The sequence below is a fragment of the Amblyomma mixtum genome, chromosome 2, assembly GCF_055824585.1.
Source record: "Amblyomma mixtum isolate Tamu chromosome 2, ASM5582458v1, whole genome shotgun sequence".
Taxonomy (NCBI): domain Eukaryota; kingdom Metazoa; phylum Arthropoda; class Arachnida; order Ixodida; family Ixodidae; genus Amblyomma; species Amblyomma mixtum.
Genome location: NC_143013.1, coordinates 17,561,102 through 17,588,245, shown reverse-complemented (window position 1 = coordinate 17,588,245; position 27,144 = coordinate 17,561,102). Strand labels below are relative to the sequence as shown.

General features: G+C 44.4%; 3 protein-coding genes across 12 annotated transcripts in view; 2 read left to right on the top strand and 1 right to left on the bottom strand.

The window, feature by feature from the left end:
• Positions 1-23,396, top strand: part of LOC149358555 (condensin-2 complex subunit D3-L-like) — a 33,148-nt gene extending 9,752 nt beyond the window's left edge. Inside the window, exons 3-6 of one of the 6 annotated variants that reach the window (XM_089570651.1) lie at positions 424-2,082; positions 7,486-7,909; positions 12,463-13,006; positions 23,321-23,396. In XM_089570651.1, the coding sequence (XP_089426777.1) occupies positions 424-2,082; positions 7,486-7,909; positions 12,463-13,006; positions 23,321-23,366 (2,673 nt within the window). In that variant the 3' untranslated portion in view covers positions 23,367-23,396. Of the gene's footprint in view, positions 1-423; positions 2,083-7,485; positions 7,910-12,462; positions 13,376-16,118; positions 16,557-23,320 lie in introns of those variants that run through there. The other 5 variants (XM_089570650.1, XM_089570649.1, XM_089570652.1 and 2 more) reach the window with 5 other exon arrangements.
• Positions 1-24,368, bottom strand: part of Gem2 (Gemin 2) — a 27,832-nt gene extending 3,464 nt beyond the window's left edge. Inside the window, exons 1-9 of one of the 4 annotated variants that reach the window (XM_089570670.1) lie at positions 24,143-24,367; positions 23,558-23,716; positions 22,513-22,600; positions 22,347-22,436; positions 22,206-22,265; positions 19,115-19,213; positions 18,982-19,050; positions 17,472-17,582; positions 376-2,128 (exon numbers count right to left, since the gene is read on the bottom strand). In XM_089570670.1, the coding sequence (XP_089426796.1) occupies positions 2,120-2,128; positions 17,472-17,582; positions 18,982-19,050; positions 19,115-19,213; positions 22,206-22,265; positions 22,347-22,436; positions 22,513-22,600; positions 23,558-23,676 (645 nt within the window). In that variant the 5' untranslated portion in view covers positions 23,677-23,716; positions 24,143-24,367 and the 3' untranslated portion in view covers positions 376-2,119. Of the gene's footprint in view, positions 1-375; positions 2,129-13,293; positions 13,491-17,471; positions 17,583-18,981; positions 19,051-19,114; positions 19,214-22,205; positions 22,266-22,346; positions 22,437-22,512; positions 22,601-23,557; positions 23,717-24,142 lie in introns of those variants that run through there. The other 3 variants (XM_089570668.1, XM_089570667.1, XM_089570669.1) reach the window with 3 other exon arrangements.
• Positions 23,321-27,144, top strand: part of S6kII (Ribosomal protein S6 kinase II) — a 25,671-nt gene continuing 21,847 nt past the window's right edge. Inside the window, exons 1-2 of one of the 2 annotated variants that reach the window (XM_089570658.1) lie at positions 23,321-23,405; positions 26,425-26,472. In XM_089570658.1, coding sequence (XP_089426784.1) covers positions 26,443-26,472 — 30 coding nt within the window. In that variant the 5' untranslated portion in view covers positions 23,321-23,405; positions 26,425-26,442. Of the gene's footprint in view, positions 23,406-24,396; positions 24,854-26,424; positions 26,473-27,144 lie in introns of those variants that run through there. The other variant, XM_089570657.1, reaches the window with a different exon arrangement.

The window sequence follows — 27,144 nt, the reverse complement described above, 5'->3', positions numbered from 1 at the left end:
GAGGCTTTTTAATGTAGTTCTGATACCACACATTAATATCTTGATAGGAAGCTGTTGAAAGTACGTATTATATGTTGATAAGAATTGATACTAGGTTGGACCCAGCTGCACCGTGCATATTATGTGCATGCCTTTGGCTAGGCCAAGGACAAACAACGGCCACACATCGCAACTGTTGCATGGTACTTGCATGACATAGTCATAAAAATGACATACTTGAAGAGTGTTCCTTTTTCAACAAACGTGTCGCTTACCGATGCCACATGCATTGTTGTACTGCTTACACTGTTTCGTGTTGTGATTTTAAAATGCACTCTGTAGGGCGTTAAAGTGTGATTGTTCTTTCAGTGCAATAATGGGCTTTAGAAGGACAGAGCAGTGGTGGAAAGTTGACTTTACTTTGTCACTAATTTCGGTGTCCAGGTGTCACAGGGCCCATTTCGCGAGTACCACAAGTACTTACAGCAGGCTGTGCTTCATCTGCATCGTGCTGAGAAGATACGGTCGAACCAGCTGAACAGCCTGAAAACTCACGTGGGCGGTGCCAATGATGCCTCTGTCTGGCTGCTGCTCTCAAAGCTCTCCCTTTGCTGTGACCTGGGACAGGGCAACTTTGCCTTTAGCTACTGGAAGCAGCACTGGGAGGAGCATCCGGAGGATTCCAGCGTCCCGCGTGCCTCCAACCAGACTATCAACCATGTGCTCATTGTTCTCAAGAAGGTGTCCCGCCACTTGTCCTCGAATGCCCTCAGGGAGCTGATTGCCGACATGGAACAGCGGTTGTACCAACTGAGCCTCCCCATTGATGTCATCCCTCACACAGTGGAGTGCTTGCACTGCCTCAAGCGCAACCTACATGGAGAGCGGCCTGAGCTGGGGGAGCGTGCCGTTGAGGTCTGGTGCAAGCAGATGCTGGACAAGTGCCAGGCATTCCTCTCCGAGGCCGTTTCGGGAGCCAGGGGCGAGGACAGCGAACTCCAGGAAGAGCAGCTTGTTCGCCACCTTGTAGTTTTCGGGGAGGCGGCCCAGTCTGCTCCTCGTGCTGTCTCTAGTCAGCTCCACCAGTTGATCCAGGCCTTCATGACCAGTCCGGACCGTACGGAACCTGCAGAGCCTGCTTCTGGAGAGGATGCTGCGGTGTCCGAGCCTGATGCAGAAAGCGGAGAGGTCACGGACGAAAAACCTCCTAGGCAGCCGAGGGGTCGACTGACAGGGCCCGGAACAAGCCATCTGCGGGTCTCTCGGCTTGTGCGCTCCCATGCTGTGGTAGTGATGGGCATGCTCTGCATCCAGAATGAGCTGCTTGCCAAGACTGTAGTGCCGACTATGGGCAATGCCCTGTCTAGCACTCAGGACCCGATGATGCGTGCGAACCTGATAGTCGCTCTGACGGACATGTGCAAGCGTTACGCTGTTTTGGTCGACCCGTACCTGCCTGTCGTGACACGCTGCATCAAGGACCCCGTTCCGGCTGTTCGCAGCTTGGTCCTCACGTGCCTGCTGCAGCTGCTGCAGCAGGACTTTGTCAAGCTGCACGGCCGGCTCTTCTACCGGCTCCTCTCGGCCCTCACAGATGATCAGCGTGAAGTCCGTGAGCTGGCCGAGTTTGGCCTGGTCGACTGCCTTCTCAAGCGGAACCCACACATATTCTACCAGCGGTTTGTTGAGTGCCTCTGCTACTTCAACTGTTACGGGAGTGGCGGCTGTAATCAGGCATCGCAGGAGAACATTGTGGAGATATCCGAGCGAGACAAGCGCCTGTTTGGCCTTGAGGGGGCGGAACAGCAAGAGCGACGCAGGACATTGTATCGCTTCCTGCTGCTGAACATGTTAGATGAGGACCGTTTCAAGCTGACCCTGGCCCTGACCCAGAGCGTGCTGATGCCCTGTGTGGATGAGCTGGCCATTGGGCCCACCCTGGAGGAGCTGTGCCCCGAAATGCTGCAGGATGCCCTGTGGGTGCTCTGCTCCGACGAAATCAAGCTGCAGACGATCGCGGCCGCAGCTGAGGATGCGGCAGCGGAGGAGGACCCTGCCCAGGCCCTGATGCACACGACACGCAAGACCATACTCAGCACTGTGGTGAGTACTGCAGGGGCTTCTGCTGCTCTTCTTGCGGTCATTGGCCCTGCACGACGGGTCATGGCAGTGGCACATGCTTCCCATGTAGGCCGTTCGTTCTTTTCACTTCCCATCTGATCCATATTGCAATATGCAGGCAAGCTAACCAGTAAATCCTGTGCCTTCGGTTACCTCTCCATCTCTGACTCTTAATAGTTTTAGCAGAGCATTTTTGCACCTCATCTCTGCTTGTGCAGAATGCGGAGCCCTTCTAGACTGGGATCCATGAAGTGAAGCAGAGTGAATATGGTGGCCTATATAGGGTCTTTAGAGGCAAACTGCTGGGGGTACTGATTTGATATGATAGGAGGAGCTACAGTGCTAAACAAAGAAAAGGAATTATATAGGCTATCAGTCTCTTGTGTAACAAAGGACTTAATTTCAAAATGTTTTATAACACCTAAAGGAAAAGCCTTCATGCTATTTCATCATCATCATCATCAGCCTGACTACGCCCATTGCAGGGCAAAGGCCTCTCCCATGTCTCTCCAATTAACCCTGCCCTTCGCCAGTTGCGGCCACTGTATTCCCGCAAATTTCTTAATCTTATCCACCCACCTAACTTTCTGCCACCGCCTGCTACGCTTGTCTTCTCTAGAAATCAACTCTGTTACCCTTAAGGACCAGCGGTTATCTTGCCTTCGCATTACATGCCCTGCCCAAGCCCACTTCTTCCTCTTGATTTCAACTAGGATGTCATTAACCCGCGTTTGTTCTCTCACCCACTCCGCCCGCTTCCGATCTCTTAACGTTACACCTATCATTTTTCTTTCCATAGCTCTCTGCGTTGTCCTTAACTTAAGCTGAACCCTCTTTGTTAGCCCCCACGTTTCTGCCCCATAGGTGAATACCGGTATACAGCTGTTGTATACTTTTCTCTTGAGGGATATTGGTAAACTTCCATTCATGATCTGAGAGAACCTGCTATATGCGCTCCACCCCATTCTTATTCTTCTAGTTATTTCCCTCTCATGATCCGTATCAGCTGTCACTACCTGCCCTAAATAGACATATTCTCTTACTGCTTCCAGCACCGCGCTACCAATCGCGAACTGCTGTTCTCTTGCTAAACTGTTGAGTATTACTTTGGTTTTCTGCATGTTAGTTTTTAGCCCCGCCGTTCTGCTCTGCCTGTCTAATTCATTGATCATGCTTTGTAGTTCATGTCCTGAGGGACTTAGCAAGGCACTGTCATCGGTGAATCGCAGATTACTTAGGTATTCTCCGTTAACTCTTATCCCCAACTGTTCCCATTTCAGGCCCGGAATACCTCCTGTAAACAGGCAGTGAATAGCATAGGCGAGATCGCATCTCCCTGCCTGACATTTTTCCTTATTGGAATTTTATTGCTGACTTTATGGAGAACTATGGTAGCTTTGCAATCGTTATAGATATCTTTCAATATTTTCACATAACACTCTTCTACACCCTGATTCCGCCATGCCTGCATGACTGCTGAGGTTTCATGATATTTATCAATGAATAATGTATGGTAAGAGAAGGTTCAAAATGGCGGCTATTGTGTTGGAGTGGCTAGCATTGCCAGCTCTGCTTGACTTGCCTCGCATGTGAGCAGAGTGGACACACTCCTGACCAAGTGGGTGTGCAAAAATGCTCCGCCGACACTGTCCCAGCACAAATTGAAGGGGGGACACTGGTCTTAGACCTATTTTCCTGATTTTTAGTCAAATCCTAATGAAACTGTACCACCTTGCTCAGTTTTTTATGCTGATTTCAACAACAAAATCACCTTTCTCATAAATTGGTCAGTTCCCAAGATAATTAATTTTAATTAGTCATTCATTAGTACCTCGGTGCAAAAAAAACTACTCAATAAAGAATAATTTTTAATCCATGGCTACATAGTATAGTGACTAAAGAGTGCAATAATAAAAACCATTTTTCCAATTTACCCTCATTAGTAATTTCACACCACTTGGAATATCAATGTTCAAGGTTTGAGTGTAATGCATCGATCAACTTTTCATAACCAAACCAAACCAAACCAAACTTTATTTTATTTTACAAATGTGCATACAGTCTTTAGGATGAGCCACAGGCCAAAAGCTAAAGAAAATAGCTTGAAAATGCCTGTGGCTCATCTAAGAGCCATTACAAAATAAAATAAACACATGCATACAACGGTGGCAGATCGGAAACGAGCACACTGTAGAAAGAATTTATAATATTTACGATTGAACTGATGGGTACACAGAGATGTAGTTTGAAACTAGAAAAAAACAATTAAAACTGAACAAATGCATTTGAAAGTTATACACTGCTGGGTTGATTACAAAGGGGAAAAGGACACCGATACATACACAAACTACAATATATGAAAAGAAGTTATGGAATATTATTTACAAAGTACACTTTTAAATCATGTGGTCGGAGGTTATACATGCTCAGCTGGTTAGATTCGTAGCTGTTTAGAACATTAGGTATAAGGAAGTTAAGTGCTTGTTTACCATAGTTAGTTCTAGCTCGTGGAAGTGTCCATTTTGCAGTTGATCGGGTTTGAACATACTTTTCTATGGGCTTTAACAATGCGATATTAAGCAAAAAATTACATATTGATGGTGAAGAAAATTTGAGATAGTATAATAGGCGGTACTCAAGAAAAACATTGACACGAATTACTTCATACTTAGTAAACAATTCAGCCGTATGGGAAGTAAAACTGGCACCTGCGATAATCCTGATAGCTTTCTTTTGGAGAATTAGAATTTTCTGTAGATTTGTTTTGGATGTGGTAGCCCAAACTATGTGGCAATAGTTAATGTGTGATTGGAATAGGGCATGATAAATCATTCGTTTTATACAGGGAGGAAATTCAGTGCGGTACCGAGCAAGAAAACCAACGGAAGGAGCTAATTTCTTGCGAAGATGTGTTGCGTGTGCGGTCCAGCTCATACAGGCGTCAAAAATTACACCGAGTGATTTGAAGGTGTCCACGATTTCTATTTTATGATTCCCAAGTTGAAGATCATCGTTTAAGTTAATTTTGACGTTTTTAGGCCTGAAGAAAACAGCTTTAGATTTATTGGTATTAATAGACAACCCATTTTGAACGGACCACGCATGCAAAGTTTTAAGAACAGCATTACCGCGATTTAATAACTGATCTGTTGAGGAGCCCGTTAAGAAAATACTGGTGTCATCTGCGTACAGAATGAATTTAACGTTACTGTCAATGTTTACGAGATCATTTATGGTCTCGTAAATTGGTCAGTTCCCAAGATAATTAATTTTAATTAGTCATTCATTAGTACCTCGGTGCAAAAAAAACTACTCAATAAAGAATAATTTTTAATCCATGGCTACATAGTATAGTGACTAAAGAGTGCAGTAATCAAAACCATTTTTCCAATTTACCCTCATTAGTAATTTCACACCACTTGGAATATCAATGTTCAAGGTTTGAATGTAATGCATCGATCAACTTTGCAAAGTTATAAAATTTTGAAGTGCGATTGAACAAGTCTGCTTCGATTATTGCACACACTGTGCCTTCAGCTTCCCTTAGCAAACAATATGACATCTCTGTCTGTCCTAGATGTTGAGATATCGACATACTAAGACAGCCAGATGTCCAAAATTTTCATGCCATTAAATTGTCTGCTCCTGCACAAATTCAGCTCACACGATGATCTGAATTAGATATTATGGTCAAAATGCTTATTTCTTGAAGGAAAAAAATTGGTACAGTTGGAAAATAACAGCTCGAGACTCCACAAATGTCACTTTTTGAAAACCGATTTCTTGGTCATTTTTTGGTCTCAAAGACCAGTGTCCCCCCTGAAGTCGGCCTGTATTGATAGATTACTGCGGCCTGATGACAAGCATGCCACTTTCACTTAAAGCAGAGCTTTTGTAACCTGGGAGAGGTCAGAAAGTGAAATACAGGTCTCATGCAAACTGTGGCAGACTGATTTTTTTGCTTGGGGATCCCTGAGGCTAGGCAACACCACCGTTCTCTTAAAAACGATGGTCACAGAGTCCTTTGTTGGTATGGGCGTCACAAGTTTGAATTGAGTGATGGGGAAATTTTCACAGTCAATTTTTTCGGCAATAAATGCATTTCTCGCTGCCGCACAAATGTTGACGTAGCTAGAAAGAGCCACAGACATAGTTTTCACTGATAGCAAAAGTTGGATGGGCTTGTCCTGGGTGTCCTTTTAACACCTTCGCTTCTCAATGCTTTGAGGGGTTGAATTCAGTACTCTTAAAAAGCTTTGCAGCAAGGTAGATAGACTGAAGCGAGCCGCTTAATTTCCTCTTTTAATGTTGGTCAGACTATAGTGCTAGAACACAGTGACTTTAGAGGGTGCGGCCTTGTGGGCAAGAACTCAGTGGTCTTCCTTGCTCCTCTTCCCTCATCTTGTCACTTCTTGTGCGCTCACTTTTGACTGGTTTTTTTTTGGCACATGGGGCAGCCTTCTTCCACACCTGCTGAACCACGCTGTCAGCAGCCCAGTGTTTTACCAACCACGGCTGATACAAGCGTGCTTTCATTATAGGCTAGGTGAGGTCTGTTTCTTACGACACCGTTAAGAAATGTCTACTGCTAGCCTGGCTTGCCAGATCGTGAAGGGCGTACCGCATACCTCAGCACTGTGTGAGGTGACTCACGAATATTTTTCTTCTCCGCCGACTCAGTCTCAGAGACTCACTTGTGTGTATACTCATAAGTGAGCCTGCTGATGACTAAAATCCCTCAACTTATAAAGTCATCGCGATGTGTAGCAAGATTACATGTGTCAGATGACAGTGTGTCTTTGAGCAGGTGTCGAGAAGGCTGGTGTGCTGTAAATGGCTGGTGGTGCACCCTAATGTGTATGCAACTCTACGGCCCTTTACTTTTTCCAGAAAATTTTGCGTAGCAACTGATTTACCTTTTGTTTTGGAATCAGCATCTATCCTTTCTCCTTTGCTTGCCTCTTGTCATTTCGTAGTGTATGTTCTAAAATACATCTCATGGGAATTACCATAATTCATAGTCGCAGGGGCTCATGTCAACTCAAGGACTTAACACATCATTCCCACACATCCACTTGCACGGGCTCATCAAGCATGCAAGTGTATAAAATAATGAGTGCGCCTGTGAATGAACCTGCGGTACTCTGGTATCCTGTGCTGCACCGCTTGTAACTTCAGGAATTATGAAATAGTGTTAGTCTTTTTTTTTGGCTCTTCTGGTTTTATTTGTTCGCCTCACTTTGCTGCTTTCCATACAACCACCAACTGCTGTTGACATTGAAGGCAAGCTTCTTGAAAGTTTGATAATGCCGTGTATAGAAAGTTAGTGCTTGCGGATGCCCCCTGTGGGTTCTTATGAGACTCGATCTGCGACCATGTGCGCAGGTGCGGGTGAACTTGGTGGAGAACGTGATCCCCGTGGTCCTCTCCTTGAAGAACAAGATGGAGGCTGCCCGGTCACCGCTTGTGCGCTCGGTGCTGATGTTCCTGCGGGAGCTCATGCGTGACTACAAGGCCGAGGTCAAGGACATCCTCGCAGTGGACAAGAAACTCGCCCACGAGGTATCGTACGACCTGCGGCGCCTGGAGCAGGAGGAAGAAGGGGAGGCCTTGGCTGATGGCCAGTCACAAGGTACGCCAAAGACACCCGCCCGCACTGTGCCCAACCCTGAACTTCGAGAACTGTTGGACACAGCTCGCAAGCTCAGGGAAGAGGCCAACAAGCGACGTTCTATTGTGATGTTGCCAGAAGTGGCACCCGAGGAAGGGAACGAACTGCGGGATGGCGAGGGCGCTGCTGCTCAACCAGGTGAGCCTCAGACTTCCGGGGTTGGGCGCGCTTCGAGCTGGTGATGGTTAGCTATGCACGAGAATTTCGGCACTCATCATCACTCTGCGAGTGAGATCTATTGGCGATAGCCTGGTGTGGTGTCTTGCCCCTGTGTTGTCTTGGCCACAGGACAAAAAAAAAAAAAGATGCAGTATCGATTCTTGGCAGATGTTCCGAGAGAAAAATCAGTAGTGCTTTTGCCACATCAACTTTTCTTCCACTGGTGACTGGTTTCGGCTGCCTTTCTAATTGTGATCTGCTCCTGTGGTTCATTTACTGTGGTGCTTGGCTTCTGGGAAAGCTTAAGAGTTCGATCTTGCCTGCAGTGGCTGCACTCTCCAAAAATGCCCGTTTACTAACATTTCGGTGCATGTTAAAACCACAGGCAGTAAAAATTACTCAAATTAATTTGATTAGCTTCCACTGTAGCCCTGCCATGCAAAAATTGATTAATCTTAATTGCATGATTAATTGCCGCATCGTGAGGGAAGCTGCACAATGCTGAATGGACGCTGGTGTCAACTGTCTAATACTTGTTCCAAGTAAAAAATCAATTGTTTGCCTCCTTGTGCCTACGTTTCAGGTTTCCTTGGTGATAAAAGATGCATGTATTGCTGAAAAAACTGGGTTTGAAGAGTAGTACCTTTTTCTTTTTCCCCAGCACTGAAGTAAAACTTTTGATGTCAGTAATGAAAAGAACGCAGCCATTGCCTTTTCGAAGTGGATGGCAGTGTGGCCATACCTATGTCCATTTTTTTTCTTTGCCTTTTCCTGTAAACTGTAAACTGTAAATTTGTCCTCGATGTTGCTTCGAACGGTGTCTCTGTTGTCTTGGGCAGCACATTTGACAAAAATGAGCAAAACTTTGGATGTGCGTTCAAAATATTCATATGTTTTGGATCTGCGTTCAAAGTATAGGTGACTAGTAGTAACTAATTTACCTTGCCGAGTTCCCATAAAACACATTGGAATGATGTATGGCTTGTGTAAGGTGCAGCCTTGGCGTAGAGGTAGAGCATCTGCCTTGCATGCGAAAGGATCGGGGTTCGAATCCCAGTGCTGAGCAGTTCTCCTCTCGATTTAAAAAAAGATTAGCTGAGGTTTAGCTCCGGTCAAACCGGGCAAGTTGCATAAGCAAGCAGCAACTGTTTTGCCCGAGGCAAACGCACGTATTTATTCCCTGTTTCCCTTCTGCTTCCTCTCTCCTTTGTCCACATTCCGACACATGCGTCGAGAGTGCACGACTAGGCGTGCGGCAGCGCGGCTTGAGCGCGCCGTCGTTGCCTCTCTTTGTCAGACTGCATAGCAACTGTTTTGCCCGAGGCGAACGCAAGTATTTATTCCCCGTTGCCCTCCCGCTTCCTCTCTCCACATTCCGACACATGCGTTGAGAGCGCGCGATGCGACTAGGAGCGCGGCGGTGGCGCAGCGACGGTCCTGCCGCCTGGTGGAGCGTGGCTGAAACAGTTGCTATGGCAACGGCACTCCATCTGTTTGACCTCGGCCAACACCGGGAGCTACGCGACGGCTCGAAACCTGGCGCGGTATTGCTTACGCAATAAAAAACACAAGTCAATGGAGTTTGCCTGACCAGGCCTGGGGCGCGGCCTGATCTCAGTCACCTGAACTGATTTGGCCACCCTGGTGTAGTACTTGGCCGCAACCTTCTATGAACAACCCAATTAACCCTCGGCCCTCAGTCTCCAGCAGCTGCGGAGCAACTGACCAAGGCAGCGGTCAGATCTGTGACACAGAGGAGGGGGCTAAGAATCTCTGAATCCGGACAAGCCACCATTGGAAACTGAACCTGGCAACGTTTAATGCTAGAACGTTATCCAGTGAGGCTGGTCTAGCAGTACTGATCGAGGAACTAGCAAGTATTAAATCAGATGTCATAGCGCTTAATGTCAGGAGGACAGGTTAGGAGTACGCAGTGATGAAGGGCGGGCACATACTATGCTACCATGGACTAGCGGATAGATGAAAACTAGGTTTGGGATTCCTCATAATCGGGATATAACTGGCAACGTATAGGAATTCTGTAGTATTAACGAGAGGGTGGCAGGTATCGTAATTAAGCTTAAGGTGTGGCAAGACATTGTTTTCCCAAAAAATCAATTTTTAGATTTTGCACCCTGCTGATAGACCATTTCTTTAGAGTTCAGAAAAAAAAAAAGGTTACACCCGAGTATTCACGACTTTAGAGATGTGTTTTTAATCCTTTTTTGTGGTCACTCCTAGCGGGAAGGTGGAAGTTTATAAGAGGTTCTATTTGAATTCTTTTCACCCTACTTTTTAGGTTCGGAAACTTTCCAACAAAGCAGGTTTTTAGCTCTCAGGAAATAATCACACATGGCTGTTAGTGACTTCAGGAATGTTTTTTTTTTATTCTTTTTTCGCGGTCATGCCAAATGGAAAGGTGAGAGTTTTGAGACGCTTCATAGGCATTTTTCTCAAAACAGCATTCTTTTATGTTCATGTACCTTTTAGAACTACTAGGCATGAACAAACAAAATTTTTGCCAGCTTTCAACCTATGCCTCTTATATGATTGGTACCAAAATCTAAATTTCTATGGTGCTCGGCTGCTGACCCAAAAGACGTGGGTTCAATCCCGGCGGCGGCTAGAATTTCTTTGGAGGAGAAATTCTAGAGACCCGTGTACTGTGCGATGTCAGTGCACATTAAAGAACCCCAGGTGGTCAAAATTTCCGGAGCCCTCCACTACGGCGTCTCTCATAGCCTTAGTCGCTTTGGGATGTTAAATCCCATAAACCAAACCCTAAATTTCAATATGATTTTTACTATATTGACTATAAAAAAAAAAAATGTTCATGGGTCGCAATTTTATTGCACAGAGAAAAAAAAAATGTAATGAATCTTTTCTTTTCTTCAATGCGCATACTTTTGGTACCAGTTGTGTAGAACAACAGATTTTACTACTCTCGTGCAAAATTTCAACTCTGCATTCAGTAGATTTTAAGAAAAAGGTACATTACTAGAGAAAACAAAAATGAAAAATACTAGAAAAAAAATTTCAGTCCAGTTTTTAGTGCTAATGCAAGCTACATCTATTTAGAAGATTCCTAGCAAATTTCATAGCCAAAGCTTTTATTATACATATTTTACAGCTAACTTTTGAAAACTGTTTTCATAGTCTCACCCCACCTTAATAATACAGGCCTATGTGCCTACATCCAGCCTTGATGACCAGATCGTCAAAAGCTTCTATGAAGATGTGGAATCTGCAGTGATCAAATTAAAAAGCACAGTTCACTCTACTGATGGGCAACTTCAATGTTAAGGTAGGCTAGTAACTGGCTGGAGACAAGGCAGTGGGCGACTATGGCATTGGTTCTAGGAATGGCAGGGGGGAGTTATTAGTAGAGTTTGCAGAGAGGAATAATTTACGGATCGTGAATACCTTCTTTTGCAAACTGGAAAACAAACTGAACGTGAAAGGGCCCCATTGGAAAGACAAAAAATGAAATAGATTTCACTGAGTAAAACATAGAGTTGGGTGTCCTGTGTCTACTTTTATTCTTGTCCTTCGTTTTTGTGCAATTTTTGCATCATGAAATAGATTTCATAATGTGCGCTCACTCTGGCATTGTGCACAATGTGGAGGTCCTCAGAAAAGTGTGCAGTAGCAACCACAGGATGGTAAGGTGTCGAATTAGAAACCAGGGAGGCGGAAGCCCATCGGCGAGTTGGCGGCAAAGCATCCAAAAACAATAAAGAGATGTTGGCTATTTTCGCCGTTGTCTTGGACGCAACTTGGTGTTGCTTCAGCACTTAAGACACCGCAAATCTGGACTGAATTCTGTCAGCACGAGAAACAGAGCTGTTGAGACCTTGCGCCAAGATATGTTGATCAACACTTTTATGAAGTGAAATTGTCAATAAATGCCTTTGTTCCATTGTCAAAATTGGGCGGTTTGGTTTGTATGTTTTCCCAGATTCGTTTTTTTCCAGCATTTTTTTTTGTACATATCGGAGAGTTTATATTGTAGATGCCCGTTTAGCCAGTTTCTTCCAATAATGCCGATATGAGCTTCATACAGCTCCCATTCCAGCGACTCTGTGAGCGGAGAGGCATATGGATAGCGAGATGACTAAAGCGCCAGCACCGCTGTGGAGCTAAAGTAATAGTAACGCGAGTGTGATGGCTCATCGACTAGCCACATGCCTATAGGTGCACTTTAGTTCATTGAATGTTCTGGCGCTTTTGCACTGAGGGTACAGCCCCCGTCAACGGTATATAGCCCAAGGGGATTGCTGCTTAGCGGGGCTTCCTTGCACATTTAGCAGTACAAAGCTTGGGTTGATTGAGGATGTGAGGCCGTTCCTCTTCCGCGGTATTGCAGTCGCTGAGGATGCATAACGAGGCACGCTGCAGGCCTCGAAAGCAAACCCTTTGGGCTGTATACTTATGTCAAGAAGGGGGGGGGGAATCTGTCTCAGCTGATTTCACTGGATGCTGCAAGAGCCTAACAGCTTTTCTGTTTGCTTTCCTTCTCATTTTGAATACAGAAGGCACTACCGCCACTTCTTCCGAGACAAATCCTGAGGATCCAGGCGCTTCTGAAGCCACGCCCAGGAGAGAGTCAGTGGACTCCAATTCTGCAGCTAGTAAAACTAGCTCCAGAAAGAACAGTGTGAGCTCCTCGCGAAGTTCCACAGGATACAAAGGAACTCCAGCGAGGCGCTCCAGGGGTAGCTCGACAGCAAGAAAAGAACTTCTGATGGACAATGTTGATGTTGGCGGGGAGGATCAGGTGCAAGAAGGAGAGGCCCCGGCAGCAGATGTGGTACCAGATCGTCCACCGTCGCGATGTTCTACCTCGTCGGACGTCAATGACATTAGCAAGGCATCCGAAGACAACGGCCCAGGAAGAGAAGACAGAGGAAGGGCAAGAAAGAAGGATCCGTCTTCCACGTCTCCTTCAGGAACTAGTCTTTCGGGGAGACAACGTTCGCCACGGAGGAGGTTTACAATTGACCTGGGTGACACGGGAACAACACGGACCTCGCCGCCCTCCTTGAATTCAAGAATGTCGTCGATTAGCATTTCCAGGTCAGATTCTGGCGAGGGCGAGTTCAAAAAGCCTGTAAAAGTTGCACAACAATCGAGGAAAGCTCGCCGGTCAACGGGAAGCTTTAGCAGTGCCCAGACCAGCACACCAGTGCTCGGTGACAGGAGAAAGAGGCTGTGTATGTCGCCCAACCTGAGCGTAATCAAGTAATAGAGGCGTGCATATTGCCTTAAGCACATTCATGCATGTTTTTATATTCATACGTGTTTGCATATTTTACACTCAGTTTCATCTTTTACTATAAAGCATTCATTATGATTAAGCGAAATAATTTGTATGATGTAATTTATTTGCACAGCCTTTTAAAATGCTTGAAAAAATTGTGTATAAAACAAACATGCAATGACGCCTATGTGAGTGCCGTTTCATTCTTCACTTGTCAGCCAGGTCTGTTTGGCTAAAGTAGGAAGCGATGAGGCAAATGATGAGGTTCAGAGGTGCAAGGTTAGGATCATCTTTGGAGGCCTGAAACGGCAATGAAATCTGTCATCTGCATGCACACACAACACGCACAAAGTGAATGAGGAGCAGTGGTAATGCGAAAACGTCACTGACCTTCCAGAATTTAACTGTAGTGGTGTTAGCATCTGAACAAGCAGACCATCACGTCCAAGTTCAGCCCCATATTGGAGCTTGGTTGTGACAAAGCTAGCATGGGTACAAGGTGGAATCGAACACCACTTGCTGTTGACCTACACATACCGTATTTTCCGGTGTATAAGACGCGGCTTTTTTTCAAAAATTTTGGTGGTGTGTCCTATACAAGGGTGCGTTTTATACGTGAATTTTTTTGTTTTTTTCTTTTTCCAAGTTCAGAAATTACTGAGGTTTGTGTTCAAGCTTTTTTCGGCGAAAAAATATCACTACCAATCACACGGTTGTAACACGGTTAATACTTCAATACGGGGACCGCCGTGCGCAACTTTTTTATGTGAACTTTATCATGAAACGGCGGGGAAGACGACTTCCGGGATCATAAACACACGGCCGCTTCAGAGGCCCCAAGCAAAAGTAATGTGAAATGCCAAAAGGTGGTGACAATCGCGCATCTCGCCATTGTCAAGACAAGCCGGCGTTTTTTTTTAGTCACCCTTTGCAACTTTGTTTGCTCTGTGTACGTAGTGCGAAGAGAATGTTTCAGCTGCGTTGCCTCCAGAAATGGACAAACTTTTTGATAGCACATTTGAAGATGAAGACTTCAAAGGTTTTAATTAAGAATAAAATGTTATGGACATAAGGAGAGCTCTTTCATTTTTTTTCTTTTTTGCTAAAACGTGGGCAGATATGGCGTGAGTGTTGCCTTTTTCGATCACTTAGCGTTGTTTAAAGGTGCACTGAAGAGGAATCTGAACTCGTCTTTTTGCCGCGGGAACTCAATCTGCACGTTCCGAGCATTCTTAGGAACTTCGATTTACTGCCATGTGTGGCCGATTTCCCTAATTAAATCGAGCTAACGCCCGGCTCCCGTCTTTTTTTTTAAATTCTGCCTCGTACGGTGGGCGGAGTCGACCAACGCGGGGAGTGCCTTTCACCCAGTCCCGTGGCCGCTTGCCGCTCTGCCATCGGCGGAGTAATACGTAGTAGTCCGTAGAAGCAAATAGTCTGCGCGTATTTTTATTTCTGCGGGCTTATTTTGCGGTTATATTATCTGCAAATGAAACTATTTATTCACGGAAACCTAAAAAGCAAAATGAAGCGAAAGCAAAGCCTCCACGGAGCTGGCTGAAAGGCACTCCCCGCGTTGGTTGACTCCGCCCACTGTACGAGGCAGAATTAAAAAAAAAAGGCGGGAGCCGGGCGTTAATTCGATTTAATTAGGGAAATCGGCCACACAGGGCAATAAGTCGCAGTTTCTGAGAATTCTAGGAACGTGTAGATCGAGTTCCCGCGGCAAAAAGACGAGTTCAGATTCCTCTTCAGTGCACCTTTAAGAACTTCTCACAGGTACGGTGCATTTCGAGATGGTCGCACAAGCATATTTAATTAAGCCTCACTAGCCTGACCGGGTAAATTGGGATGCGCCTTATATACCAACTTTTTCAATGACAGCCTGCATGTACGGCGGGTGCGTCATATACAAGGATGCGTCTTATACACCGGAAAATACGGTAGAATTGAATCTTGAACATGCTTCTGAGTTCTGATAATTGTTGAATCTTGCATGCCTTGTTTTTTTTTTATGCTGTCCCTAAGTTTCATTGTTGAAATCCACTGGGAAGTACTCTATAAAATTGTGAGGAAGCACTCGAAAAATGGGAGTTTTTCTCCATCACAGTTTTCTGCTGCCTGCATGTAACTTTGCGGAGATTTCTTCACGACTGTTTTGCCTATTTTGACTCCCCTTTGTTTTGTTGCACTTCTATAAGGCGGTAGTGCAGGTCAAGACATTCCTTGTTTATCAAATTTGTGAATTTTAAACTTATTGTATGAAATTTTCTTTTCACTCTAGATATGCCTATGGACCCTGCATCGCAAAAATTCAAAACGAAAATTTGTACTTGAAAAAAAAAAAATTCTTAGGAATGTTTTGACCTGTAGCAAGCCGGTAGGAACGCAGTGAATATCGAACCAGCCTTCTGCCATATTTTCTTGACTCTGCTGCCTTTTCACAAATTTCAGAGGTAAAATATATACTAAATTTTCTAGACATATAACAGTGAAATTTTGTGACAGTAGCCATAAAATTATTTCTAACATGTTCAAAAATTTCATGTGACAAAAAATTTTTGCTGAAAGCTGTGTCCCCCCTTAGTAGTTACTACTGGGAACAGAATGCTGGTTGCAAATTAAAGGGACACTGAGTGCAATGCTAACTGATTTTTGTTCTCGTAATGCAACCAAACTAATTCTTGTTCTTGGTAAAAAAAAATTGGCTCTGTGGCTCTTTCTGTCCATGCTGGTGTTTGACAGCGAAAGGTGCATTTTCTGCTAATAAATTTGGATATCCATCCTTGCGACATCAAAACTAAAGGGCTGCCTTAACACCGTTTAGAACTGAATGGCGATGCAGCCTAGCCTTGCAGATACACGCGCAAAAAACTGGTGTAGCACAGTTGAGCCTGCAATACCTGTATTTATATTTGAACTTTATAGTTTCTAACAGCTCCGTTTTCAGTGAAAGTCGCACATCTCTTTCGAGCATGGTCATCTGTGGATACAGGTAAGCTTCAATCTGTCCTCATTACTACTTTAAAGGGTGTCAAGAACAAAGCTTTGCTAAAAGAAAAAATTAATGTCACACAGCTGCAGTGACCTACCATGAGCTTTTCCAAGCTACAAGTTAAGACGGGCAAGTTCATTAGCTTCACCTCAAATTGTTTGAGAAGTAGCTCTAGGAGCACGATAAAATTTGACACCTTCTGTCTTGATGTGGTCTTAAAGAGTGATGTACAACCAACCTACTACAGCGCCAAAATTAAAAACAGTTAAAAAGAAAATGCCAGAGAGAGATGATGTCAGACGTGGTCGGCCAAAACATGACTTGGTTTTGAAACTTCGTCACTGATGCCAGATTAAACCACTCTGCATAGAGTTTCTTACTATTACCTAGAGGGAAAGCTGGCGACCCGTCTATGGGAGTTTGCATGGAGACCCCACGTGACCACTTCAGCCACCATGGGCGCTCAAAGCATCATGGGGCGGTGAGCTACTTGTTGCGGAACTGCAACTTTTGGCAAAAAAATAATAAAAATATAAAGCTTTTTGATAACTACAAACGTCCTAACATTCAATATCTTGTCTAATGATTGCAACAAACGAGCAGAAAAGTATTTAAGTGCAAAGTTTGCCCAAAATAAGAGATGACTAGCTTTCCTATTGGCCAAGGGTTGAACACTAAAGAAACTAATATTTCGTAATTAACAGGAACACTTTTAAAAGTAAATATGTTTAAAAAAAAAATGTTGTTGCTTAGATACTTTAAGAGGTTTTTTAATGATATTTCGGAAAAGTGAAACCTTTTATTGGCGTTGTGTGTCGTCGCGTTTTCACTACTATGGGTTTTGCCCACTGCGTTCGCGCGAAAGTCGTCTGCGCACACACGAACAGCGTTTTCGGAATGAAACGTCTTAGTAGTGCCACTCCATGTTCCCAAAAAACTACGACTGTCTCGCAACAAGTAGCTCACCGCCCCATGATGCTTTGAGCGTCCATGGTGGGTGAAGCGCAGCGCCGCCAGCTTTCCCTCTAGGTAATAGTAAGAAACTCTATGCCACTCTGGGACAAAATAGTTTATTTTATGCTAGCTTACATGTTTCCTGGCCCAAAAAGAGCTTTCCACTGTGAATGAACAGAAATAATCCCAACAAACCGCATTTTTGGACAAAATGCTCATGAGTTAGCTTTAAAACTCCTATACTAAACTTCAGCTGCTGAGAAATTCATAGGCTGCAGTAGAATCTGTGTAAGGTTGAGAGCCGGCACACGACTGAAAACCCTTGTACTCACCAATTTTCGCCTTGCTGCCGCACAAGCGCGAGCCAAGGCACGGATATTCGAGCATATGTCTGGGTGCAATGGCTTCTCCACGCAGGCTAGGAGAGCATATATCCACTTGCCCTTCAACAAAAAAATAATTTTTTTTTATTAGGTCAGTGCGCAATGCATTTGTTAGAATGCTCAAAAAAGCGCCCATGTCTATTAGACACTATGCAAAATTAAGCACCCCTTACCACTTTTTTTTTTTCCGAAATACAAACCCTCCAACTGAACTGATGCATGCTTAGAACAGAACAGTGTTTTCAGGCAATACTTGTTTTTTTTTTCTTTTTTGTGCCAGTTTAAGGCAGTAAAAGCAGCCTTACTGAGAAACTAATGAAGGAAAGAAAAAATGCGGTCACATACTGCCGTACAATGTAACTATACAATTGATACATTGCAGCACTACATAGGGTACAGTTTCCTTTAAAGCGCTGTTCATAATTTCGACTGAAAACATTTTCTGCCAAAATAGTATATCCAGTCTCCCTAGAAATCCAAATGGTTAGTTTTTCAACCCGAAACACCTCGTGTTTGATGTGCGTGTTCAAAAGTTGATGCAGAGCGTTGAAATGGTAGAAGATTGTAACATCAAAATACCAGGATTTTTCACCCAGAGATAGTGGAATTTGTGTTTCGAAGACACACGTAAGTCCAGAGAGTCAGACAAGTTGGTTCTATTACGAGTGGTGAAATCTTTCTGCACGGAAACGGCAGACATGATACCAAGCTGTTTCAAAAAATATTATTTACTGCATTTGCTAGCTAGTATGAAAAAAACACCCCATTTGCGAGTTGAAGGATGCTAAATTAACATGAAACAAAAGTCACTGCAAGGTGTGGCACACTGTCAGAAAAAGCTGCAAGTTTGCTTTGTGCACAATTGTAGACATGGCGCCCCAAAGGGCTAACTCTCCATATTGCGAGAAAAAATGGCCCCTTTTCGTGGGGTTTTGTTAAATTTTTTTGCCCCAGGACCGTTGGGTTTCAAGATGTAATGCAATATATCAAAATGAAGTTAACACACTTTTTAGTAATACAAGTTTCGTTAAAGTGTTTCAAGTTTTACGACAAAATTTTATTGGGAATTAAAATTTCTTAGACAAGATTTGAACAAAACTTGTATGAAAATGCTTGCAGCCAAAAATGAATATTTTTTAAGAAAGTCTTTAATATAAAAAACTCTGCCTGTCCAATAGCAAATGCTTCGGAAAAAATCGAAGCTGAATCATGCAAGTGGCCATTCTCGTCAAACTTGACGCTCTGCTGTTTTCACTGGTGATTCATAAACTGCTGCTAGTATATGGAAGAAAGACAGACTAGACGGAAAGCTAAACTGTAGACTTCAGCTTCAAGTGAGATGGCACAGCATATCGTAAAGCTCTTGAAATCGACAATCACATCCATCGCTAGATGGCTAACAATTAGTCAGTGGGCGTGCGAGGGAAAAGAGAGAACGTCAACGTAGGCACATACTCACCATACTGGCACAGAAACAACCTTCTTCAATCCACAGCGTGTTGTAGCCAATTATCGCCTCTATTTTTTGCTGCAAGTTTGAGAAAAAGCACATCAGAGCATGTTTGTACTAATAGGTGGGAGACCAAGCTGACCTGTGGTATAGTGGTGACAATGCTGACCAGTGGGTGGACACTGGATGAAGCTGAACCACAGCAGATGGCTTTCCACCGGTCCTTGTCCTCCATCTTGGGCTGTGCAATGCGTAGTAAGGTCATGAAAATGGGATTTCCCACTCCCCGGTGGTGAAAAGCAGCTACTTTGTACATTGCTCCTCTTGAACAGACACCCCCCAAACCTTAAATCCGGCCCTGTGCTACAAGAGGAACAGATGTATGCCACTTAAGGGCTGCCTTGCATGAAAACAGTGGAACATTAGTGCAGCTGTTGCAGTCAGGGGTTGGATTTTTCGGTTAAAATGGGAGGTGTAGGAATATTCGAAATTTTGAATACGAATATGTTTAATATTTGTTTCATATTTAATCCGAGAAAGCGATATTCGAGGATCTCCGAATGTTGTGAGCGATCAAGTAACGTGCAGCCTTTCATAAAATCGATCACGACGAAGCCACACTAAGTGGACAAAATTATCTGAAGATGAAGCTTTAAGTGCCAGATATACAGTATAAAGACGTCCTCTTCGCTTTTTTTCTCCATCGCGTGGACCAATTCGTATTCAGACGGTGCTAGGCTTGGATCTAGTGCAAAATTCCGCAAGTGGGCTTTCCCATAAATCATTCATGATGAGAACAAGATGGCCGACGAACAACCTCAACGTGAAAGCACGTTTTTTTTTGTGTGTGTGTCTGTTTGATCCTTCCATACTGTGTTGCATACCCGAAGCTCACGCCCAAGGCATTCGCCCTGTTGCCCTCATGACTCTCCAAGCGGGAACTCCGTCACTTCGTTTTGGTCAACCATGATATGCGAGAAAGCCAACTTGAGAAATTTTGCATGAGGCTTGCGTAGAGGCGAGCAAAGGTGTCGCAGCACGGCAAGCAATCATGTAAAAATCTAGCCTTTTGCATAGTGCACTGCAAACTGCGCACCTCTGATGAGCACGTAACAGCAAGTGTAGCGACGACCGGAAGGCCCCAGGCCAAAAACTAGCCTGGCTGCGTATAGTTTCGGTTTCTGAGCGTCGCCACTAGCTCGAGGCAACGGCAGCTGGCGGCTTGCGCTAGTCATTGGGAGTAATTACTCCACGCCGAGCTTCGCACCAAGCTCCGAACCGCTTTCGTACGACTGGCGTGGTCGCTGGTCATTTCTTTTTCCTTTTTAAAAGTAATCTCACCGTTCCGCGACACCTCGGTGCGTTCCTCTCGCTTACGTTCGCATTGCTCTTACAGCACGCTGACACTGCGCACTCATCACGGGCTTCTCAATGTTTGTGCGATGGAAACTCCTCAAGGCTTAACAAAGCATTTTCATATTTTCGGCATTTTTTTTTTTTTTTTCTGGGAAACGAGGCATTTTTTAAATCTGGCCTTCGTAAAATTTTTTCCGGTCCCTTGAACTCCGAATTAGTTAGGTTTTACTGGCCACCATGTTGTTTTTAGTTGCCAGTAATGTGCCATTTTTTATGGATTTCATTTTGCATGAACACAGCAAATTTTTTATATATATCGTGCTGAGTCAGTCTAGTTTTATTTCAGTTGCACAGACCATACATAATTTTGAAAAAAATAAGGGCAACAGCATTTGCCCTCTTCATTTTCTGAAACAATTTTTTTTCATACTGAACAGATATTTGATTCGCATTCCATTTGTATTCGAAAATTTCAGTACTCACACACATCTAGTTAAAACCAAAAAACACCGATAAAAGTATGCCACATTCAATTTTTCGAATTTGGTTTCAACTGAAGAAAGTCATCATTATTAGCATATATGCGACAGAAAATTAATGAAGTACAAAAACCAGGGCTATGGTGATTGTACTGTTGAATTAAACACCGCAGCTGTGTGTTTTCAATCATTCATCCGTCGCCTTGCGTACCTTTTTTGAACAGGTGGCTCCAACTTCCTGGTATCTATTAGTGAACTATTTGTTCACTATCAATACCTGCTTATGACAGAAGCCAACAGCCACAGAAACCAAGGGGCACAGGGGATTTTTTTTAAAGTTATTTTATTTTGTGGTGTTGATCATTTTAGAATATTACTGGATATGTTATCGTTTAAAGATAACTGATTAGAAAAGCAGAAGAAAAAACAACCACCTGCCGCCGGTGGGATCCGAACCCACGATCCCACCGGCGGCAGGTGGTTGTTTTTTCTTCTGCTTTTCTAATCAGTTATCTTTAAACGATAACATATTCAGTAATATTCTAAATTGATCAACACCACAAAATAAAATAACTTAAAAAAAAATCCCCTGTGCCCCTTGGTTTCTGTGGCTGTTGGCTTCTGTCATATTTATAACGAGCCCCTCATCCCCTTCCCTTGTTTGCTTAATACCTGCTTAGGGTCATCGTGTATTTATTTGCCAGTAATGTGTGATGTTATGGATTTCATTTAGCATGACCATGTCATATTTCTTTTTTCGTGCTGAGTCAGTCTAGTGGGGGGGGTGGCTGCTCCTGGTATTCGTTGTGCATGCAGTCGTTGCACACCCCACTTTGGTGGCTATAGGACCGCTGTTGCGATGCTATCTTTTTGGAATCATCTCTCGGTCTCCACGACGACGGTCACCGATGGAATTTAGTGTAATGGGGCTAATAAGGTTTTCGCCTTAAAAAATAAAAACTGAAAAGTCCAACTCCTGGTTATAGCGAGCGTACTCAAATTTCCTGTGCATTTTGGTCACCAACCGCTAGCACCAAGCACCATAACCACTGAGCTGCCGCGGCAGCTACAATATTTTGTATGCGGCAGCTATGACGTAGGAAACATGATTTCACTATAACATTACATCATATTCTGCAATGCACAAAACTGATGACTTTCTCAGGTCAAGTAACCAAAATAAACATTGCCATGCTCACTGCTTTTTCGTAAGAGCCACTAAGGGTTGGCATAAAAACACTCCACATTTTCTTTCTTTCGAAGAAGGTGAATTAGCAGCTCATTCCCTTGGTAATCTAGAAATTTCTAGCTATAAACTAGAAAACCATTTCAACTAGGGTCTATGTAGAATGCTGCACTGTTGTAGTGAAGTTTTTAATAGATGCTGCATTCACTTACCAGTCGCACTGGGCTTCTTTCATTGTTCTTTTTTAAAAGAGCCTTGCGTTTGGCAATTTTCTGAAACATGTAGAGAGTAAGCAGCTTTTAGAGACATGCTCTGTAAGAACTTCAGCAAGTGCTGTTCAAAACAGTGCTTGCCTGTCTTGTGACATGGAAGTTGTAGACCTGCTTCCTCTGCCACTCGCGTGAGGGCGCATATCCTTCTGGGGGTGGTGGACAATCATTAGACTGAAATGCCAACACAGAAAGCTACTTGACAACACCAGCTCCCTTGAGAACTGAACACTAAGGCCTAGATACTTACATCGCTGAACGTCACTGTCTGTTTTCCCAAGAACTTGCTGGTGTCCAGATTGGCAACAACGACATCGGGACAATTGCTTGCTTCCATTCTGAATTGATAGAACACAAAAAACCCTGTTGCAAGGATTTGCCGAGAGATTAGTAACGCGGCACAGTTTCAGGTGTCCTTTTACCCTTTTTACCGTCGTTCATTATACTCTTTTACCCTTGATTCATACTGGCAGCAAAGATGCACAGACACACACAGAAGGAACATGCAAAAACACGGACAAACGCTGTTGCGTGTTCCTTCTCTGTGTGTTTGTGCTTCTTCGCTGCCAGTATGGATCAAGAATGTTACCAACTTGCCCAAAAACGTGTTTTACCCAAGTTTTCTACCCTTCTTCCACCAATCCTAAAAGCCACAGACAAATATTTATTTAGACCCTGTAAGGTGTACAACAAAGGCCTGTACGAAGAGGACCAGTAAACAGGAAATAAGTAAGAAGACGGGAAATTACGGGTTTGGCAAGTGAATGAATCACGAGGTCAACATGTCACTAGATAAACAGATTCACAACAGCGCTACAGAACGAGGACAGAAGAAACACGAAAAACACAGGACGGGCGCTGCCTGTGTTTTTGTGACGGCGCCCGTCCTGTGTTTTTTGTGTTCCTTCTGTCCTCGTTCCGTAGCGCTGTTGTGAATCTGTTTATTAAGCATGAACCAACTAGCCCACACAGAATCCTCTTAGAATGTCACTAGAACCTAAAGAAGGGGTATGTGGGAGTGAATAACGTGCAGAATTATTTTTTTTTTTATGCTGCAGGCAATCTACAACTGCAGGCGAAAAGGCAACACATGACTGGTGGTGACTGAGCCTGCACACGTCACACATTGCTTGCTGCACCACAGTAAGAAAAATACAGCAGCTGAGCTGGCTCCAGGGTCTACAAATTACGACACATCCTACAAATATTTTTTAAGCGAAGCGCACAGCAGCTAAGCCAGGTTTTCTTTTTCAAACCTTTTTTTAGGGAAACATGGCACACAACACTTCACTTACTGCACTCTTCTCAAGTATTCGTTCGCCGTTGTAGGTGGGAGGTCCAAGTCATAGTCTTCGCCCGTGTCCTCCACGGCAAAGGCACGGTACATAAGCTCGGGTCTGTCATCATCAGACATTGTCTTTTGCAGGATGTCAACGACGTTTATGTGGGCAAGTCTGGAAACATGAGAGTAGGATAAAAAAAACGGTAAACAATGTAGCAAGGGCTGCTGAATTAGTGTTGACAGTATAGCTAAAAGCACGGCAACATCGTTAAAGTTGTTGGAACGAGAATTATGAATACGCTTATTCTAACGGAACAACAAGCGGGATATCTGCGCTCTTTTTTTTTTTTTTTCCAGCTCAGAAAACGTATTCAAACGCACACGTTCACAGGTCCCGGCTTCTGCCACACGTTTGCACGCTCAATGAAAAATTTTTTTTTTGTCTGCGCAGTACTACCTTGCACAGCAGCTGCTCTGTTGCTGCCGGCACGACAACGAAATTTAACAAGCGTTAGTTAACGTGTAGCTTTGACTGTGCCGCAGCTGAAATGGACTCAACAGCAGCAAACAGCGAAATTTAACGCTGTCAAATACAGACCGTTATCTGGCGGTCTGCTAAATCACGCTGGTATAGCTGGCACAGAGCTGACCTCAGCTCAGCTTGATGCTAGGTTTCCTTGCATGGCTTGCGCAAACGTTAGCAAGCACCATGGCTTGGACGTTCCATCTCCACACTTCCTCGCTTGCTCTCCCCGGTTCTTCGGTCAGCCTCGGCAGCGTGCGATAGCCTCCGTAGCACTTCCTCTCGTATAGTTAGCGCACCACTTGCGGAGGGGTGGTCACTAGCGCCGTGGTTGCACCACTCACGAAAGAATTATACTGATAAGCATGAAAATAAACTACGTCCTAAACAATCTTAAATCATACATTAAGTCCTATCGAACTGTTCTAAGACTGCGGGAAAGACAAACTTTCTTTCATAACCGCATGCGACTGGACAAACTTTCCTCCACTGCGTCTGCCATCTACTCTAGTGTACTCCTCTTATTTGTCCACCGTGTTCGCGTCGAAGCGAATACCGAAGCCAAAGATCCAGTCTTGTGCCGGCTGGCGCCGCCGCCGCCCGTGCTGAAGCTTGTACTTCCGAGCGCAAGCCATCTTGGCGGAAGTTGCCGCCAGGAAACAGATGACATATATATGTGTCTGAGAGTGAAAGGTTTCAATCATATTACGGTTTACGCTGGCGAGCATAATGCCGTTAGCTCAGCTTGCGGCGGACCCTTGGGTCGAGATCAAAGCGGACTGCGGGGTGAGTGCGCCCGTCGCCTATTCATTATTCACCGACGTCCAACGGCGACGTCTCCGTAACACAAACATTGACCGGCATCCCTTTTCTTGGGTTGTTTTTGTATGATACCTTCGTTCGCGATGTTTGCTGGTTCAAGTGCTCTAGCCCTGAAACTGTCTTGCACCGCTTCGTGGACGCCTCAAGTATTTGACAGACCTGTTTATTACATGTTTTCCACACGGCGGATTCCATGTTAGTGCATCTGGCCATTATTAATAGCTCTTTTTTTATCCCCCCTCCCTTCGTCCTGAGGGTTTACCTTGTCCCTCCTTGGACGCTGACTCAGGATCGCCGCAGTACCGGCACACGGTCTCGGATTTGATATTTCCGTTGCGTAAACCTGACGCGAGTAACGCTGAAACATGTAATCGCGGGTCATCAGGCACTGCCAGACGAGAGCTTCGATAAGATAGACTCGCGCGCACATTTCAGTATTTGTATCATACTTCGGCTTTTCCTCGTCTCCTATATCGGTCATAGTCTCTGCGTTCTTTGGCTGAGCGCCGTGTGTAGCCTTGCGTGACAGCTACTACAAAAAGAGGTTTGATTGAGGCGAAGAAATACCGTGTCGGTGCGTACAGCGCGCGAAACACGCCGTATTGGGAGCGCGGTGAACGCCGGCATGTCACGTATTTCGATTTTTTATTATTGTTTTTTTTTTTTGGTGCCGTGCAGAGTCCTCGCATCCGTTTGACGTGTTCTCGACCGTACGTGTTGCTACTGGAATGTCAGGAACGCATGGATATTCGCGCGCAGTACAAGACCTCGGCAGCTTGCGTTTAGACGCTTTTCAAGAAGCTTTCGTGTCAGTCGCATCGCAGTATTTCGGATATTGCACCGAACTGGCTCTTACATATTTCGCTTCAACACTTTTTGGGCATAAAATTTCTTTTCGTGGGACGTTATGTGATGACCTCGCCTCACTGAGAGAGCTTTTTGCTTGTCACACTGGGGCATCATTGAAATTGTCTAATCACATTTTGCTGACATTTTTATTTGCACCACACATGCATTTGTATTGTGCTGTTTAGTGGGATTAAATATGCTGAATCTGTCTGACTAGTATTATGTAGCAAACAGCCTGAAACAGACAACTGGGTGATGTTTTTTGAGAGACCTCTTAATTGCTCTGTTACTCTGTTTTGACAGCACCGGCTAGTATATTTCGGGTATGAATTTGCTTTACATAAGGTGCCAAATACATAGCCACATTCTTCTCCGTGAAGTGACTACAGACTAGCTGGCATTCCATGTGCACTGTGTGCGTGCATGGAGGTAACTTTCCTTGGCAGTTTCACTTGCGTGGTACAAAGATGAATATGTATGACGCTGATGGTGCAGGTTTCAGTTTTTCTTATTGAGATACATTGAGGTAAATGCATTATAGAGGTGAAAAAATATGCAGGAAAATGACGTTGAAGGCATAATGCATTGTAACAACCCATGAGCTGTGACTCCCCCCCAAAAACTTCTGGTAAGGTATCATGCCAGTGAGGTGTGAGGTTTTAATATCATTTACACTTGCCTTTCAGGGTCCGCCAGGTGAGGATATGGCTGTCGACGAAAATGATGAAACACAAGTTAGTTGTTCTTTCATTTTTATCTTGTCTTTAAGTTGTCACTATGAACCAGAGACGTTAAGGTCTTTAACTGCTATGAATTCTCTGAATTTGACCCCTTCAGTCTTTAATCAGTTAACTTTTAGTGTAATCTCATAGCTGCTTTGAATTACCGCATTATCGATAGTGTCAGGCCTGTATGCATTCTGCTTGCGTGCTTGTGGTATATTCTCGCTTCTTTTTCTTTCCGCCGCCGCGGTGGCTCAGTGGTTATGGTGCTCGGCTGCTGACCCGAAAGACGCGGGTTCGATCCCGGCCGCGGCGGTTGAATTTCTTTGGAGGAGAAGTTCTAGAGGCCCGTGTACTGTGCGATGTCAGTGCACGTTAAATAACCCCAGGTGGTCAAAATTTCCGGAGCCCTCCACTACGGCGTCTCTCATAGCCTTAGTCGCTTTGGGACGTTAAACCCCATAAACTAAACTAACTAAACTCTTTTTCTTTGCCTCATTTGTGTTAGCCTTGCAGCAAGACTGGGCGTAAGTTGCTTTGATGCTTAGCCATTTCTGTCATTTATTATCTGCCATAGCAACCATGACATTTAAAAAAAAAAAAGGAAGTTTTGAATGTTCATTTTTATGAAATTCCCCCCCCCCCCCCCCTCCTTTCTTTTTTTTGGTGTGGGCTTATGGTTTT